Here is a 19,530-nt window from a genome sequence, read left to right as displayed (position 1 = left end):
AGAATATCTACAGTTTGTAATTGGATAGTCAATATTTCCATATCATAATGATAGAAAAAAAGTGTTGAAAAATTGTGAAGGAATTTTGGTTTAAATATTTTCTAAATTAAATTTAAAGTTCTTGTCTTGGAAGATTATTGAGACTTTATTGTGGAATAATTTCTCATCTAAAGCACACATTCCTCAGTGGAAGAAAATACAATACCTTCTATCATGAGCCTTTATCCTCAAATAGGGAAAATTCAGTGCAGCATGTTGCACTGTGGTAACCCCTGTAATGCTCATGCTGGGTACCTGCACTTGTTTAATCTCTAGGGATTTGCTCTGGGGCTTCTTACATCTAGTGAACTCTGTTACTGTGATAGAGGCTCCATCTCCAGCCCTGTGTATGCACTTTGCCTGTTAGTGACTAGTAACTGTAAGGAAGACTGTTCAGAATTACTATGTGAGAGAAATTAGACCCAGCTCCTCACACACCACGGACAGATGGACATTACATCTTGTGAGCCAAATGAAGTGGTCAGTTGAAGGGAATGAAAAGAAGGGAGGTTGGGTGGAACAGTCATCCCTGACTTGTTTTAGGAAGGTCTTTGAAAGTGGGGCTAGGGGAAAGGGCAGAAGGTGTCAGCTACAATATGCTGTGGTCTATAGCATTATGCAATGAGAAAACAGCTGACAAATCATGAGGCTAACCCATGGGGAATCACACATTCTCATGGAGGAGACCACCCACAGGGCATTGGGAATACTTGCATTTTGAGTAGTCACTGTCCTTACTGTGAATTCCCTGTGAAGCCATGGTGGGATTCACCTCCAAACCCCAGCAGCATATGAATCAGTTACTGGCACATATAACTGTGGATGGTCAAAAAGATGATTTTTCATTTAGTTATATAGTTTTTGATGTATGGCATAAATACTGGGACATGCTGCATAGCTGGATCTATTTGTCCCACAAGGACTGTGGATACTTAACAGCCTGCCTTGTTCTTTTACTCAGACCAACTGCACACAATTAGCTCAGTTTCACCTTGGAGCTAATTCAAACTAGACTAAAGGCCTTTTGTAAATAGATCATAAGTTTGAAACCTTACAGCTATGTGCAAGATCATAGCCACAGATGTCCAACCAAGGTTACTAAGGAAAACATTCCAATTTTTCACTTGCCTGTCTACTAACAATGGATCTGTGTCTTAAAGTTGTTATTGGGCATTTTATAACTCCCACCACCCCCATGTTTTCATTTTTCTCCTTTGGCCTTGGGACCTTATGTTGCCATGGTGATGGCTCTGCCCTTATCACTTATCCTAAGAATGTGTTTCCGACCAATGCAAGCTATAAGCTATTTTTGTAACTCCTTTTTTTTTTTTTGCTTCAAGCCTCCAGGGGAAGGGAGATTTTTAAGAGACTAGAGCAAAAGAAGCTAGAAGAAGCTAGGAGGAATCTGAAGTAGGACAGGATTGCTAGAGTAGAAACAGAACAGTAAAGAAACTGATGCAGAAAAGCACATAGTGGAGAATTCATTTCACCCTCAGATCCAAGTTCTGAGCTTGCTGTCAGTTCCTTCTCTGAACCCTGACGGGCCTGAGGGGCTGGGACCCAGAAGGCTCTGAGAGCAATATTTGATGTGCTATTGAGGATGTGGATCATGTTCAAGCCTTCAAGAGTTTGCAAACCTGAGCGATGAGGACTAGACTGAGGCCTGGCCTAGAACAGGAACCTGGCTATCCTTCGGGTCAAGGACATGACCTTTGGAAGAAATTGACAAGTGATTTTACAGTCTGGAAGTCAATATCCTAACCTTATCATTAGAAAGTGGGGGTATACACTTTTAATCCCAGTACTTGGGAGGCAGAGTCAGGTGAATCTCTGTGAGTTTGAGGCCAGGCTGGTCTACAGACTGAGATCCAGGACAGCCATTGCTCCACAGGGAGACCTTGTCTCAAAAAATCAAACTTATAAAACAACAGCAGCAATAACAACAAAAGACATTCCATGAAAACCAACTTTACAGTTAATTGTGATGTTGCCACATGAAGTTCAGAGTCATTGTTTTCTGTACAAATATTATTGTATCCAAAATTATTTTTAGAACTCTTTGTATTAATTTTATTTCATGGGATTAATTCCTGAATTTATTTTTAGTGTACATATTTAGAGGCATGATTCTGTGTGGATGCTTTTAATCCTAGAGCAAAATCTTCACTTAGCCTGTACCACCTTCAAATGAGAGTAAATGTTTTTTGAAGAACTCATAGTGTGACATTTTTGTAGAAAAGTATCTGCTGGGGCTTGGGCTAAGTCCATTTCTTCCTGACCTTAGATCTATGAAGTGGTTGTTTCTGTGTGAGTACTTTAATTCTCTTTATAGCAGTTTGCAATTTCTGTTGTACTTTCAAGTACAAATGTTATTTAGTACTTTCAACAACCCTAGAGAAAAGGGCTCATTATTGTCTTTTGCTAGTTGTAAATGAAGGTGTGGTATTGGAGCTTTTTCCAGTTCACATGTGTGCTGAGCGGTTGGGCAGTGTGAAACTCTTAGTATTTTGAGTTCAGAATCCACATTTTTACTGAACATCAGTTCAGTGAATCATTTGCATTCATATATCAATTCTGAAATTTAAAGGGTTCTGTCAAAAACACTTGTCTGGAGTAGCCCTGCATTTGTGGGTAACAAATTGGTCAAATCTTTCTTTTCTAGCCTTAGATATTTATGCCTTATTCACATTGTGTTGTTAATGACTGCTGTTTTGCCTTTGTACCACAAGACCTAGTTAGGACTTTGCTATACCCTGTCACCTTTGCTGGAAGTACTCTTCCTTTGTGTAAATCACTCTTTCTTGTTTGCTAACTTTTCAGGATATCCAGGAAGTTGGGCTGTTTGTAGCCAGTTGGGCCAATCAGAAGGTTACAGGGACCTGGCCACTCGTCAGGAGCTCATGTCATTTGCTTTGACGCATTGCCCTCCCAGCAACATTGAACCTCTTCTGGCAGCTAGCAGCTCTCTTCAAACAGAGGTAAGTGATCACAAACACAATACACTCTGATTTGTGGGAAGTTTATTTTGTTGAGTGTATTCATCTGAGACACAGGGTCAATTTTTATTTTTGTAGCATACGAGTGCACTAGAAGAATGATGGTTGTCAATCAAAGAGGGATTTGAAAACTTGCAGATATTAAAGTGTTGTTGACCTTTGTTATAGTAAGGAAGAAAGGGTATAAGAGGTTTTTGTAAAACTACAAGTATGTGAGGAAATAAATAATTGAAAAATGAAGGAAATGTAATATAAAATAGATGGGAAATGATCATGTGAACCATATCTGAAACTATGTTAGTTAAAAGAAGTGTTATCATATACTCTTTCTGGCGTCCTTGAGAAATCATGAGTGGAAATTGGCCTTGGAGAGATGCTAAATTCCCTTCACATATGTTAAGTGAGGGGGAGAACCTGCTGCATGAGTAACAGAGCTGACAGAGGGATGGTACTGTGAACTTTACATTTCATGCCAGGGACACATCCGTTGTAGCAGACTTCCCTCTGATGATTCCCATTCCTGAAACTCACTTCCTTGTGAAACTGTTTCCAAACTCCTGATTTGTTTTGTTTGGGCAACAGTTTGTTGCCCCAAACTGTTCATTATCAAATAGCTCTCCCCCCATAGAGGAAGCACCCAATACTTCTTAAATTTCAAGTTTACAATGTGAAATGAAGGAAATTAAAACAAAACACAACCCTTCTTGTTTCAGATTCTTTATCAAAGAGTGAATTTCCAGATCCATCCTGAAGGAGAAAACATCAGTGTCTCTCCCTTAGTTGGTAAAGTTCTCCAAGAGGTATGTTAGAGGTGTGGAAGGGATGGGTTTCAAAGATACTGTGTGTGGAATGAAATGGGATCAATTACCCAATGCCGTGTGTGTGTGTGTGTGTGTGTGTGTGTGTGTGTGTGTGTGTGTGGACAACATTCACATGGAAAGCTACTCAAAAGTTTCCTGCTCATAACTTAACAAATAAAGCTACTAGAAACCCCTATGGAGATGAAGAAATAGCATGTGACCAGTTTCAAATAGCTTTCCCAGTTCAGCCTCTGTTCCGCTGTTTGTTCTCAGAGATCCTCATGGTCCTGACCAGTCCTAGACACTCATCCTTGTACAGATTAGTAATCATCTAGCTTGCCATTCCTAGAAGCTCTGGATTTTCTTCAGAGTCGAGGCAGCTCTAATAGGAGCCAGTGGTCACTAACCTTGTGTGTAGTGGGAGTCATCTCGCAGGTCTACTTGAAGACTTAACTCTGTTGACTAAGGAAGACTTGGCTCTGTTGATTCTTCACCATCTACTCATCTGCCTTGTCTAGGCACATCCACTCTGATGGTCACATCTACTTTGATGGTCTCTGCAGTGTTATTTGTTGGTGGTGCTTTTCAAACTGTGTGAGTCATGGTACACCCCTCCTTATTCTCTGAGTAGGTTGTGTCACACCTCTCTGCCCTTCCTACCCTTCTCGTTTGTGTTCTGAATTTGAGCCCTTTCTTCTGAAATATTTTTTTTCTAATACTTTGCTGGACAACTTCCCTTGTGTTCCCTAAGTATCCTCACATTTTTCTATTGTGTCACTTTGCAGTAGATACAGTATTGTGTTTGGTCAATGAAGATAGTGTCATTTATCTTTACACCTCCTTTGTGGTGTGCTTGTCAGTGGATGCCTAATGTTTGCTAGAGCTCCGTTGGCGTTATCCACTCATTAACAATTAGTCCATGAGTAACAGAAATAAGGAGATAAATAAAGAATGTAAAGTCTAATGTATTTCCAGCCTAGTTGCTCTCTATGACCTGTGGTGGCTATTCAGGTCTTGTCATGGTTTGGTCAGTATGAGAAGGTTATTTTTTTTTTTTTTTTTTCTGTTTACTATAGAATCAGACCATCTTTCTGCTGAGCTTTGCTCCATGGGCTTGTTCTGAATCCCCAGCCACCTTTAAAACAGTCCATTCAAAGCCTTTTGTGACTTTTGGGTTTCTTGGTTTTTGGTATTACAATGAATCACAGGTGTGTCAACCTGGTCCCAGGGTGACTTCTTTGGACTAAACCATGCTGTGTTGCCACAAGTGTGTACATACTTAGACTCTTGTCAGCAATGAAGCCAGCCACATCAGTTTTCCGTGTCTGCTTAGACATCAAAGGCATCCTTCCAAAGTGATTATTTTTTCTTCAAAGCTTTTCTGTCTTCCTCTTTCCTCTTTTAGCCACTTGTAATAGATCTAGATTTCATGAAGTGCTAATCTAAACCCTCAGTAATTTTGATGAATGAAGCACATTTCAGAATATTATAGCTACTATTATCAGAGTATAATGTAGTATTTAGATATAAGCTGTCATGCATTATACATTAACAGTAGAGGTAATAACCATATTAAATTATAACTCATAAATGAAGGCAGATTTCATATATAACCTGCCTCATACTTAATACTCCCATTACTTCATTGTGAAAATTATTTTTATTATATATTCAGAAAAAATAATGATAGTGTTATGCAGTAGCACCCACAGAATAGAGTGGATACTTTAGGTGTTAGATGCTAAATTTGTTCCTGTGTATAAAAACTGTTTATAATAGAGCAAAATGCAAACTCTGTTAATAATTGGAAGATTACAGATTTCCAATTCTTGTTAATGTTTATTTCATTTTAGATTGAACTGTCTTATACCATTTTGAGTATATTAACATTTTGCTTATCTAGTATCACTCAGCTGGTGAGGTTTTCTCCAGATAACTCTAATTAAAGATAAAAATGGATTGTATACAGAGTTCCCTTTAAAAATATTATTTCACTGTTGTAATTATTTTTATGAGCTTTGATGCTATAATTTATATGGTTTAACTATTTAATGTTTAGAGAACAAGCATGTTCTTAGCATATTCCTACTTTCAATTTATTGAAGGATTGTTTAGAAATGCTTGTATAAAGCAAGCATAGTGGTGGTTAGTTTTGGTACCATGGCAAGAACTTTCCTTTTCCATTGGTTGAGTGATGGGTCCTTGGATGGTTTCCACTTCTTAGTTACTATGAATGAAGCTTCTGTGAACGTTGATATTCAAATGTTTGTATGGAAGTGTTTTTATTTCTCACATAGATGCCTTGGAATAGAACTGCTATGTGCCATGTCCTTGATATCTCAATACGGTGCTGACCTGCTATCCAAAGTGTCTTAGCTTGTCATAGTTGTGATAAAATAATTGATTTAAAACAACTGAGAAGAAGAAAAGCACTGACATATGTTCTAAGACGTCTCAAGCTTTAGGCACTTGGTTTTGTGGCTGCTGGAATGATGCCTGTAAGGTAGCACACACTGCAGGGATCTGAGGTGGGGGAAAGTGGCTCATGTGGCACAGAGAAACTAGGGATAGACCAAGGAAGAGGCTTGGATGAGGCTGCAGCCACCAGGAATGTGCCTTTCCTGATCTGCTTCCTCTTAGGCGGTCTCTCTCATCTCTGGGTGTTCCCAGTTGAGCCATCATATTATGAGTATGTCATTGGAACAGTCCAGGAGGGAAGGCAAAGCCCTGTGGTGTAGTTCTATCTCAGGTTCTCTCATCTGAATAGAATAAGACCAAACCTTTCTTACTTTCATTTTTCGATATTATCATGTAATTACATTGCTTCCCCCTTCATTTTCTTTCATTTACTACCCCTTGTTCTCTTTCAAATTCACAATCACAATCTCTTTTTTCCCATCAATTAATTGTTGTTATATGCATATATGCATAAAGATATGCATGTATATTCCTAAGTACAGCCTGGTCAGTCAGTATAATGATGCTTAATGTGTAATGTGTGGTTTTGGGGCTGAGACTTTGGTACTGGATAACCAGTTGATGTGTCCTTCCCTGGTGAGACTATTTTTTTTTTTTTCACTCTCAGTATTCATATATGCAGGGTGGAGGCCTTGTGGTCTTTTCTTTGTTCACATTCGCATGTTTATTGGTGTTGTACTTGTTTGGCTCATTTTCAGGCAGTCATGTTGGCGAGACTTACTGGTTGTTGCTCCTGACATCACTAGGATATTTTGGAGAAGGGTCACTGGGTAAACCCTGCCTGAGTTGTTTATATTCCTTAAGGAGCCCACACATACTATGAATGTAGTGTAATCGAGGCCAACTGGTGTCTCTGAAATTAGTCTTTTTTGACTGATACCAGACAAGCAACTGTATAAATATTTCTATAAATATTTGTAGCAGTGGACCGTGAGCCACACTTGATATGGAAAGTTATCCTGTCTCAGGAGTCATTTCTGTAATGGTGTTTTTTGTTTTTGTTTTTTTTTTTTTTTTTTTTTTTTTTTTTTGTGTGTGTGTATGATTCAAAAGATGCCATTACTACTTAGTAACCTTTGATCTATGGAACATGCTTAATATTTATGAGATTTCTTGTTAAAAGTTTATGCTGGCAATTGTTGATCTGGTTTCGGGGTCTAAACTATTTCTGCTATTACAAAGTCTAAATGAACTAGTAGTGTGACACTATGAATTTGACAAGTGTCATTTCAGTAATAAATTTTTAACCCCCTCTTTTCTATTCCTAGTATATGAAAGAAAATGGTTTTTCTCATTAAGGACTCTGGTTGCACTTAGATTGTAGTAGACCACCCCCTCTGGTAGATTTTGCCCAACTTCTTCTTCATGATGCTTAAAGAGAGTATTTTCACTCAATAACAGTGTGGTCACACCCTGAGTTGGTGAACCTTGTCTGGCTTACATGCTAACCGCTGGTGGGCATTTAATTTCATTTTTTTTATTACATTAATTTCAGTGCACACCCATGTTATATGGTGGTCAGATGGCAACTTTTGGGACTTCAGTTCTCTGCTTTTACCACGTGGATTCTCAGGGTTGGGACCAGATCATCAAGCTAGGTGACAATTACCATTGCCATCTCGCCAGCCTCACTTTCTCATTGTTGAGTGTTCCCTAGAGGACAAGTTTACAGGAAATCCTTTATCTCATACACTTCTTAGCAAATCTATTTCATTTAACTTTGGAAAGAATCTTTTATATTTTGTATATCTTAAATTCTTATTTTGAATTAGCCCATCCACCCATAGAAACAGAAATAAAATTTATGTTCATTTTATGAAGCAAAATAGTGGTTTTATGACTTTCATATTTTGATGTCTTTCACTTCCTTTTATATACCTCTATGGAAGTCCCATTTTACCCAAGGGCTGTATTTCATAACATGTTTATAGTTTTAGTTCTATTCTCAGATTAGGTGATGACATTCAAATCATCTGATACACACTCTCAATTAAGAAGATTCTTAAGATGAATAGGAATTTAAGATGTGATGTGAAATTCTATTTGAGTAATGTTTATTGTAGACACATCTTTAAAATGTATCTCGAACATTTACATGGTGCAGTAAGTTCAGACTTTGTATGATTATCTGTATCTGCAAACTTTGCAGATTCTCACCTATCCTGTAATAATTGAATGAACAGTGTTCTTGCTCTTGAATATCTTCCTTTTTAGTAAATGCAAAACCATACTCCTGAATTCTGGAAATAATATGTTAATTAAGTATGTAATGCTATGAGTGGGTAGGAGGGAAGTAATTTTAATAATGCCACTTAAAGCAATTAACAGTCTTACATAAATATAAACTGAGAACACCTTTGTGATCTTAGAGTAGGCAAAGACTTTTCAGTCAGACATGACAGTAGTAATCCTAAAGCAAATATATAAAACAAATTAACTTTTATTCTAAGACACCAGTAAGAAAATGGAATGGTAATTTACAGGATATTAGAAATATTGTTTGCATCTTCACTAAGGCTTGTGAACTCAAAATATGTACAACTTCCAACTAAGTAAGCTTCCTCTGTGCAGTAGGATGACTGTGAACTTACTGTGTAGCTTTGAATAGCTTTGAACTCTTCTACTTCTGCCTCCCAAGTGTTGATATTACTGCTGTGTCCCAATTGTGCCGCCAGTAAAGCAACTGCTGGTGTTTGTTCTCTTCTAGTGCTTACACAGTGTGTATAAATGAAGCACTTTTTAAAGTCCTGGCGCAGAGCAAGGACTGTTATGGTTGCCTAGTTTTGGGTTTCAGCCTCATTTTCTCCAAAGGGTTTTCCGATCAGCCAGCTGTCTCCCTTGCACACTGAGGTTTAATGCCTATGGAATGCCCTAGGTTGCTGGTGATGTCTGAATTCCCTCTAGTTCTACTCCAGCCCTTTGAAGTTAAGAACGTACACATAGTACTTCATTTCCCCCTATTTTGTATTTAAAACCAACATGGAGTGCTAGAGAGTTGACTGAGCAGTTACAAGTACAGGCTGCCCTTATGGAGAACCAGAGTTCAGTCCCAGCACTGTCGCAACTCCAGTTTCAAAGTGGCCAGTACCCTCCTCTAGCTTCCATGAGTAGTACCTGGACTCTGTGTATGTACTCCTCCACAGACACAGGCACAGACACAGACACACATAATTAAAAAAAAAAATCTTAAAAACAAAACAAAACAAAAACCCCAGAAACCAGCATGCATGCCGTTTTCCTTTCTAGCGCTTCTTAGTTTGAAGCAGCCATGTGTGGTGCATGTGCTGCAGCCCAGTGTGTGCTACAGCCCTGCAGACCCTCCCATAGACATGCTGGTGGGAGTGCTGGAGGTCAGAGGCAGCTCTGGATGTGTTGTTTCTACTCATTTTCCCCTGGTGCTCTGACAATGATGATGGTAGTTTACCAGGTCTGCTATGTAGCCTGGACTGCTTGGAAACTTTCCTGCAGATATTGACTTGCAAATGGCTTTTTAGCCTAGCTTAAGCTCTTTACTGAAGCTGTAGACTCCAATGCTGAGTGAAGACACTATTTCTTATCTCCCAGCTATTTATGTTATCAGGTTGTTGTTATTATTTTTATAATGAACCAGGTTCAGTTATAGATAGATCCCAGAAAACATTTTCGTTATTGTGAGTGGAGGTGACTTTTTTTCTTTTTTAATGTCTTAGAAAGTCACTTAAGGACCAAAGTTATGGGTATTGCTAATAGTTAACTCTTGTTGCAGGACAGGGTTTCAGAGCTTCCTTTGTGGGAGCTTTATTTTCTGGGGAGCCACATTCTGCCCATGGAGGTGAAAGATGAGTTTCTGTGCCCCGTCGACTCCACCACGATGGAAGCAGCAGGTTGAAAGTTGATGATCATCTTTAACCTTTGCTCTACTGTGGCAACAGGACTCACTGATGTAGTTTTATAGTTGTCTATGTACAGTTTATGTTACTCGTGTGTCTGTATATTTCTTGCCAATAGAAGAATCACAGAAATAGCAGCTCATCAGCCTCTACAATAGCTTCGTCTCCCAGATTTCATGCAGTATGTGTGTGAAATGGGAAGAAAGTGGGTCATGTATGCAACACCAGTTACAAGTGAGTTAAGAAGTGTATTTTTTTTTGTTTTAAACTGGCAGCACCAGGAAACTTTGCAGAGATCCGAATATAATTTAGTCAGTGAAGCCACAATATCTGCCCAAACTAGAGTTTAGAGAAATGCTGTATTTATTGCTACCTAAACCTCAGTTATATTTTGTGTGGTTATCTTGTAATGTACAAGCAATATAGCATCTGTTTTCATAGTTAACCTTTAATCTGTAATATTACATTGAGTTCATGGGTATATATTTTCTAATGTTAAAAATGCATTAAAACATGCACAGTGCATTTTAGAAGAAATAGCTTCAGGCAGTGGGGATTAGGCAAATTCTGGGCTTTGGTTAATGTAGCTTAAAGGCTTCATTTTAGTTCCCTTTAGAAATAATAAAATGCACATTTAAGTGTCCTACCATAGACTGTCCCTTTGCTATCACCACAAATCCACAGCTTTGAGAAAACAGTTAATTATTTTATGGCTCCCATGAGATAGGAATTTTGCAGGCTCTGGTGAAGAATCTATTTCTATCCTTGTTGTTGGTCAAATTTCATTCCTTATGCTTATGGGCTGAGGTCCACCTCCCCTTCCTGGTTATCACTTGACAGTTGCACACGAGTTTCTGGAATATACACTATCATTCTTTGGATCCTAGCCTTCATCCTCCTTTTTGAAGGGCAACACAGTGGGTTGAGTCTCTTTATATTTCAAACTTTTCATCTCCCCCCACACACTCGCTTCTCTCTTACAAGCTCTTTGATCCTAGCTATGGCAAATTTTCTGCTTTGTGGGCTCAAGTGCTAGTTTGGTTTAATCATTCTACTTCAGTTATTTTCCATAATAATCTGCAAAGTTCCATTGCCATGTCAGATGCGCACAGGTTCCAGGGCGAGAAAGGGGATGGCCTATCTTCAGTTCTGCTTCCGAAGCAGCTGACGAGTAGGTCTAGAGTTTACTCTTGTCTGAGTGCACTGAGTGTGAGAGGATGCCCTGAGAACTTTGGATGATTTTATCTTTTTTTTTATTATTACTTTAATGAATGAGATGATACAGAATTAAATGACAAAACTAGGCTATCTGCTGTTAGTACCAAGAAGGCCAAGACAGTTATTGGAATCAGAGCATTATGACTTAGGTTTTTAATTCTTACTGGAATATTTAAAAGAAACCTGTAAGTAGACATTAACCTAAAAGTTTACTTTTATAGAATAATTTTGAATAAGAGCACATGCAGTCTTTGCTATTTATGCTTAAAAGACTGTTAATGTGTGTGATTTTTCTACTTTTTTTTTTTTTTTTTTTTTTTTTTTTTGGGAAAGGTAATGTTGAATGCCTCAAGAGTGACAGGATGTGATGTCTTTTAAATAATATTAGTCATCTTCTTGTTTGGAGGAAAAGTAGTTTCTTTTTTATTGAAAGGCAGATTATTGCAGTCTTCTACTTTTATTAGAAACATCGATTACTTAAATGACTTACTTTGTAATTTAAAAACCACTTAAAATGTGTGGCGATTAGATCAGTGAAAACACAGCTCATAACTTCTTGGCAAGTCTCCTGAAAGTGGGTGTTGACTTAATGCACTGCCTTCTGTTCCTTCTGAGTGGGGAATGATGCCCTATTAGCATTTCTTTCACATTTGTTTGGTTACTGGCAAAGATGGACTGTTTGTCTTGGTGTTTTAGTGAGTCTGATTGTTGTCAGCAGTCTGTTCTCCCTCTCACCAATGACCGTTTTACACTTGTCTCTTCTCTTCTCAATGCAGGATGATGCCAGTGCTTCGGGCAGTGGTTCAGCTGACCTGTTACACTGGACCACTGCAACTACCATGAAAGTCTTGTCCAATACCACAACGACTACCAAGGCTATGCTGCAGGCTGTCAGTGATGGGCAGTGGTGGAAGAAATCTTTAGCGTACCTGCGGCCCCTCCAAGTAAGCAAGGCATCTTTATAAAAATGACTTTCATTACTTACAGCAGTTCATTACTTACTCCAGTTGCACCAATAGATATGTGATTGTCAAATATCTTAAGAATCCTGGCCCTCCCATCCAGTGAGGGATAAACGATCCATTTCATAGAATGTAATTCTCTTCCATGCATTCCTTGCAAAGAAACTGAGATTCATTGAGTAACATCTGTTTTATATGTCATGACTAAAATCCAGAGAGATGAAAGAAGAGCATGATTCTGAGTTCTCAGTTGCTTCACTTGTCAAGAATAGGTGGTATCTTTCTGGGGACGGTGTTACAGACTCCTGCTTCTGCCCTGCAGTTATAGATAAGGCTAACAGTAGAGCAGTTGAGTATGCTTTGGTGATGTCTTTAGTCTGTTTCTCTTGCTGCCCTCTCTGCCTTGCCACACTTCAGTTCTTTATACTGTGCCAGAAAATAGAGGATGAAGAAATGTGGGTGCAACACCAGTGTATCCCAAACTCTCATGGAATTGTCACTCTTCATTTGCTATTTACTTGCCCATCTACCTATCCGTTCATTCCAGTGCATCCCATACACTCATGGAATTGTCACTCTTCATTTGCTCATTCTTCAGCTATCTACTTATCTATTTAACATACACTTAGTAGTCATTTTCTTTAGCTCACATATAGTTATAAATGGGAAAAGAATGAGGGAAGTCTTCAGCATAATTTTGTTCTCTGGAAGACAGTCTCATTCACTACATTACTCAAAACAAACCAACACAAGCGTGAACTGAAAGATCTCTCCAATGAAAACTACAAAGAATTGATGAAGGAAATAGAATGCAGTCAAAGATGGAAAGGTTTCCAAGTTCCTGGATACACAGAATATTTTCTAAATGTTTATGCTATTAAAAGCAGTGTATAGACCCCTATTGTAACATTCTTCAGAAACTAGGAAAAACTGTCCTGAAATTCACATGACAACAGAAAGATCTTAAGAACCCAAAAAAGTTTTGAGCTAATGAAAACTTTAGGAGACATTGCAAGACTTCATATACACATATATAGCAGAGATGTGATAATAAAAAGATCATCTTAGTGGCTCCCAAACAGACACACAGTCTATTAACTAGTGGAATAGGGGAGAAAATTTAGAAATAAGACCATGCTGCTAAGCCACCTGACTCTTAATTATGGTACCAAAATGATATAGTGGGGAAAAATTAGCCTCTTCAAGAAGAGGTACTGGGAATACATACAAGAGTAAAATGAGATCTCTATGTAATTCAGGGTCCTTAATGCAAGACATATAACATTGCGGCTACTAGAGGAAAATAGGCTCAGGAGATAAGAGCAAGAATGGACAGACAGGACAATATCAAACTTGGAAATTTCTGCAGAGCCAAGAAAGGCTCAGCATTCTGACAAGAATGCCCATAAGATGGGAAAATCCTTACCAAATATAGGCAGTCATCTTACCAAGAATTATCTGGAATAAGGATCTCTAACATTTAAATAAAGTTATAATAATCAAACTGATAAATGGGCACTGGATAGACATTTCTAATGAAGTACAAATGGTAATGCGTACATGAAAATATGTTTAACATTTTTATTTATTAGATGAATGCAAATCAAAATTAGGTATTGTATCATTCAAACCAGAATGGCTACTACCAAAGAATAACAAATACCGGAAGGCCTATGGGGCAGAAGGAACTGTTTGTCCTGCTGATGGGAATGTAAATCACAGCCAGTGTAGAAATTGGTCCAGAGGTTTCTGAAATGGAAGACAGAGCATGTGTATGATCCAGTGACAGCAATTCAGGATTTATATCCAGAAGAATCAGTTTGCCGAACACAGCTTTATCTGCATGCTTGTGTTTCTGTGACACCATTCATATTGCCAAATCCTGGACTCAGCCTAGATACCTGTAAACACAGGAACAGATAAATGAGAAAATGTGGTTTGTATTCTAAATGAAGTTTGCTCCATTATAAAGAACAAAGCTGTCTGAAAAAAATGATAGAACTGGCAGGGATCATATTAATTGAAATAAGCCATGCTCAGAAAGACTATAATTATCACATTTTCTTTCCTGGTTGAAAGCTTGAGAGAGGACCTGAACTAAAAAGTGGACATGTAGCAGGAAGATGGGGGAGTGGGAGGTAAAGAATGCACTAAATGCGTGTGTAATGAAGGCACATTGCATGCAAAATGATAATCTTTGTATACTTAATATGTACTGTAAAAAGTTACTTCTGAAGAAAACGAGTGAGGATGAATAAAAAAATAACATGAATAATGACTTTATTGAGTGAGTAACATTTTGAGTTACAGGGAATCTATATTTTTCAGAAGATAATCATTTCACACAGAAATATGATTGAGCTACATAGGGCAGGTCCAAAGCCCTGGTGAGGGAAACAAGCTTCCATTTTTGTAGAACATACAGGAGCCGAGAGTGTCTTTGAGTGTGGAGATCAGCACTGAGAGCCTTATACAGACTGTGATGCACTGTGGACTTTGTCTGCATGAGGTAGAAAGCACTGGAGTCTGTGTAGTGTGTTTATGTTGTACCTTTTCATAATGAGCACATGTAACTGCTGGGTGCAAAGGCAGCACTCATGCGAAGAATGAAGCCAGATCCTGAGCTAGCTGTCCAGGTGGGGGATGCCAGTCATTAAAAACAATTACTATGCAGGAAGTGAAGTGGCTGTTGGGGGCAGTGTTCTTTTTTTTTTTTTTAATTATTATTTTATATAACCAAATCCATTTAAATGAAAACAAACATTTGTACACAATATTTGGGAATTTGGGCGTTGTTCTTTCCAAACTACTTCCTGCTGGTAAGGGGCGCTGTCATGGGGGATTTGAAGAAGATTCAGAAATCCTGGCTGTAGTCTGTCAGGCTGCTTTGTCCAGCTGTTTTGAATGTACTCTGTTTCAGGTGGTCGGGCTTGATCAAACCACATTAGTCTGGAAGGAATCCACATCTTTCCATTTTCTGTGGAAACAAAAATAGAAATCCTTTTCCCCAGTAACTTGTCCTTGAACTTAAGTTTTGGAGTCAAAGCATTTTTTTTAATTTAATTTATTATTTTACATGTCGATCTCAGTTCCCTCTCCCTCCCTCCTTCCCTCCCAACCTCCCTCACTCCCTCCCTTCCTCTCTCCCTCCTTCCCTCACTTTTACCCTCTCTGCCCTCTCACATGCACTCTAACCACCCTCCCATCCCCCCACCACAATTCCATATGTAGGGGAATGTCATCCAGTAGGGGTCATGTAGGTCTGACAGGTCCTGTGAAGTAGGGACTAGGGCTTCTCTCCTGTCTCTAGATTAAGGCAGTTATCCCTCCATGGGGGATATGTTCGCAAAGTCCTTTTATGCACCAGGGTTACATCCTGGCTCCACTGTCTGAGGTTCCTTAGACTGCTCAGTCCTTCTGGCTGAGACCCATATTCAGGGGGGTCCGAGTCAGTCCCATGCTGGCTTCCCAGCTATCAGCATGGTGGCCCCTTAGCTCCTCCTTGTTCAGGTAAGCTGTCCCTATGTGTTTCTGCCGCATAGTCTTGTCCTCTCCATCTGCATCTGAGTTCTAGTTCCAATCAGTGTTTATGTATGGGTGTTTGATCCTGTTTCCAACAGGCATTAGTTGAGGGCTCCATGGAGAAGTTAGTTGTTGATCTCACTCTCCAGGAAGAGCATTTATGATAGCCTTTCCATGGAAGCTCAAATTGTTAGTTGGCAGCAGTCTTGTAGTTCTCTAGACCTTTCTTTGTGTTCAGTTTTATCTTCAAACCAATATTGGCTCCCTCTTTTATGTTCTCTCTCTCTGTCTCTGTCTCTCTCTTTCCTGTCTTCTATTCCTAACCAGGCTCAATCTTCCTGGTCGTACATGTTTTCCTTTCCTCCCCCCTCATTTTCTCCTACTTCTCTCTCCATTCGCTGCTCCCCTCCACTTCTCCTGAGCTCTGGGGGACTTGTCCCTTCCCAGTTCTGTGAGGGACTTTATATGAATCTCTAAGAATACACTTGTATCCTAGTTCCTCTGGTGGTGTGAATTATAGGCTGGTGATCCTTTGATCTAGGTCTAAAATCCATATATGAGTGAGTACATACCGTGTTCCTCTTTTTGTGACTGGGTTACCTCATCCAGGATGGTTTCTTCAAGTGCCATCCACTTGCCTGCGAATTTCAAGATACCATTACTTTTTTCTGCAGAGTAGTATTCCATTGTGTAGATGTGCCACATCTTCATTAACCATTCTTCAGTTGAGGGGCATCTAGGTTGCTTCCAGGTTCTTGCTATTACAAATAATGCTGCTATGAACATAGTTGAACAGATGTCTTTGTTGCATGGATGTGAATCCTTTGGGTATATGCCTAAGAGGGGGATTGCTGGGTCCTGTGGTAAACTAATTCCCATTTTCCTGAGGAACCGCCATACTGATCTCCAAAATGGCTGTATGAGTTTGCACTCCCACCAGCAAGTGTTCCCCTTTCTCCACATCCTCTCCAACATGTGTCATCATTGGTGTTTCTAATTTTAGCCATTCTGGCAGGAGTAAGATGGTATCTCAAAGTTGTTTTGATTTGCATTTCCCTGATAGCTAGGGATGTAGAGCATTTTCTTAAGTGTCTTTCAGCCTTTTTGATTTCCTCTATTGAGAATTCTTTCTTCAGTTCTGTACCCCATTTCTTAATAGTGTTATTTGGTGTTTTGTTGACTAGTTTCTTGAGTTCTTTGTATATTTTGGAGATCAACCCTTTGTCGGATATAGGATTGGTGAAAATCTTCTCCCAGTCTGTGGGCTGCCATTTGGTCTAGTCTACTGTGTCCTTTGCCTTACAGAAGCTTCTAAGTTTGAAGAGGTCCCATTTATTAATTGTTTCTCTCAGTGTCTGTGCCCCTGGAGTTATATTCAGGAAGTGGTCTCCTATACCAATTTGTTCAAGGGTACCTCCTACTTTCTCTTCTAAGAGGTTCAATGTGGCTGGATTGATGTTGAGGTCTTTGATCCATTTGGACTTGAGTTTTGTGCATGGCAACAGACATGGGTCTATCTGCAGTCTTCTACACACCCTCATCCAATTGTGCCAGCACCATTTGTTGAAGATGCTGTCCTCACCCCATTGTATAATTTTAGCTGTTTTGTTGAAAATCAGGTGTTCATAGGTATGTGGGTTAATATCAGGATTTTCAATTCGATTCCATTGGTCTGCCTGTCTATTTTTATGCCAATACCAGGCTGTTTTCAGAACTATATATAGCTCTGTAGTAGAGCTTAAAGTCAGGAATGGTGATGCCTCCTGAAGTTCTTTTATTGTATAGGGTTGTTTTGGCTATCCTGGGTCTTTGGATTCTATGCAGAATTCTACCAGACATTCAAGGAAGAACTAATACCACTACTACTCAAACTGTTCCACAAGATAGAGACAGAAGGTTCATTGCCAAACTGTTTTTATGAGGCCACAATAACCTTGGTACTCAAGCCTTACAAAGACACAACTAAGAAAGAAACCTACAGACCAATATCCCTGATGAACATCGATGCAAAAGTACTCAATAAAATACTGGCAAACCGAATTTAAGAATACATCAGAGAAATCATCCACCATGACCAAGTAGGCTTCATACCTGGGCAGGGATGTTTTAACATACGAAAATCTATCAACGTGATCCACCATATAAACAAACAGAAAAAGAAAAAACATATGATTATCTCCCTAGATGCAGAAAAAGCCTTTGTCAAAATTCAACACCCTTTCATGATAAAGGTGTTGGAGAGATCAGGGATAACAGGAACATACCTAAACATAATAAGAGCAATATACAACAAACCAACTGCCAACATCAAACTGAATGGAGACAAACTTAAGCCAATTCCTCTAAAATCAGGAACAAGACAAGGCTGCCCTCTCTCTCCATATCTCTTCAATATCGTACTAGAAGTTTAGCTAATGCTATAAGACAACAAAAGGAGATCAAGGGGATCCAAATTGGAAAGGAAGAAGTCAAACTGTCTCTATTTGCAGATGATATGATAGTTTACATAAGCGACCCAATAAACTCTACCAGGGAACTCTTACAGCTGATAAACACCTTCAGCAAACTAGCAGGATACAAGATAAACTCAAAAAAATCAGTAGCCCTACTTTTTTCTGATGAAAAAGAGACAGAGAAAGAAATCAGAGAAACATCACCCTTTATAATAGCCACAAGCAACATAAAGTATCTTGGTGTAATGCTTACCAAACAAGTAAAAGACCTATATAATAAGAACTTTGTGGCTCTAAAGAAAGAAATTAAAGAAGATACCAGAAAAAGGAATGATCTCCCATGCTCTTGGATAGGTAGGATAAACATAGTAAAAATGGCAATCTTGCCAAAAGCAATCTACAGATTCAATGCAATCCCCATTAAAATCCCACCACAATTCTTCACTGACCTTGAAAGGGGGCAGTGTTCTAAGTACTCTCTGATGGGTCTGTGGGGATTATCTAGGAAATAGGAACTGTCAGGACTGAGTATGCACAAGAGTTAAAGGAGGTGCCACATACTGAGATGCTGGCCTTGCCTTTGGGATGGACCTTCCCCTCTCCATGTGTGTCACACTGGATTATGATTGCCATAGTTTTGTTTCTTCCACCTGGTAGATTTTCTTTTTTGCTGTTTTGTTTTTGAAGGCTTATGTGTTAAACATATTTAGCACTGTTATTAATGTATCATTTTTTAAAACATTAGCTTCATTGTTCCTGGACTGTGCCTGCCAGGAATTCTGCCTGTAATCAAGGTTGACAGTAATAAACCGAAGGATGTTTGGAATAGGGAATAGTAGTGATGGAGTCTAGCCAGGGGAAAGGGTGCATTCAGACCAGACTGAGATTTTGTGAGACTTGAACATGTGGACCTGAGCCAGGCCTAGAGAAACAGTGAGACCTCCTAGAGGGTCATCGGCCTTTGATAACGTGTAACAAACTCTGCGTGGTTGGCAGAGGGACACCATCCAACTCAGAGTCACTGCAGTATGTCTATAACACAGGGTGACATTTATAATGGTTATTTTAATTCTGTTCTCCAGCACTTCTGATTCATTGATGTCAACATGGCCAAGCAGGTCAGGCAGCAGCAGGATGTTCACAAGCTGCAGCTGCTGTCCTTTGGTCCTCTGCTGGGCATCTGTGTAACTCTG

General features: G+C 39.2%; 1 protein-coding gene across 1 annotated transcript in view; it reads left to right on the top strand.

Moving 5' to 3' along the window:
- Nbas (NBAS subunit of NRZ tethering complex) overlaps positions 1-19,530 on the top strand; it is a 261,552-nt gene that overhangs the window by 127,082 nt on the left and 114,940 nt on the right. The window contains exons 34-36 of the mRNA XM_051181643.1: positions 2,860-3,017; positions 3,749-3,835; positions 12,177-12,344. Coding sequence (XP_051037600.1) covers positions 2,860-3,017; positions 3,749-3,835; positions 12,177-12,344 — 413 coding nt within the window. The remainder of the gene's footprint in view (positions 1-2,859; positions 3,018-3,748; positions 3,836-12,176; positions 12,345-19,530) is intronic.

Source organism: Phodopus roborovskii, unplaced genomic scaffold (genome assembly GCF_943737965.1).
Source record: "Phodopus roborovskii unplaced genomic scaffold, PHOROB, whole genome shotgun sequence".
Taxonomy (NCBI): Eukaryota; Metazoa; Chordata; class Mammalia; order Rodentia; family Cricetidae; genus Phodopus; species Phodopus roborovskii.
The sequence above is the reverse complement of the archived record's forward strand: the minus strand, read 5'-3'. Positions and strand labels throughout refer to the sequence as shown.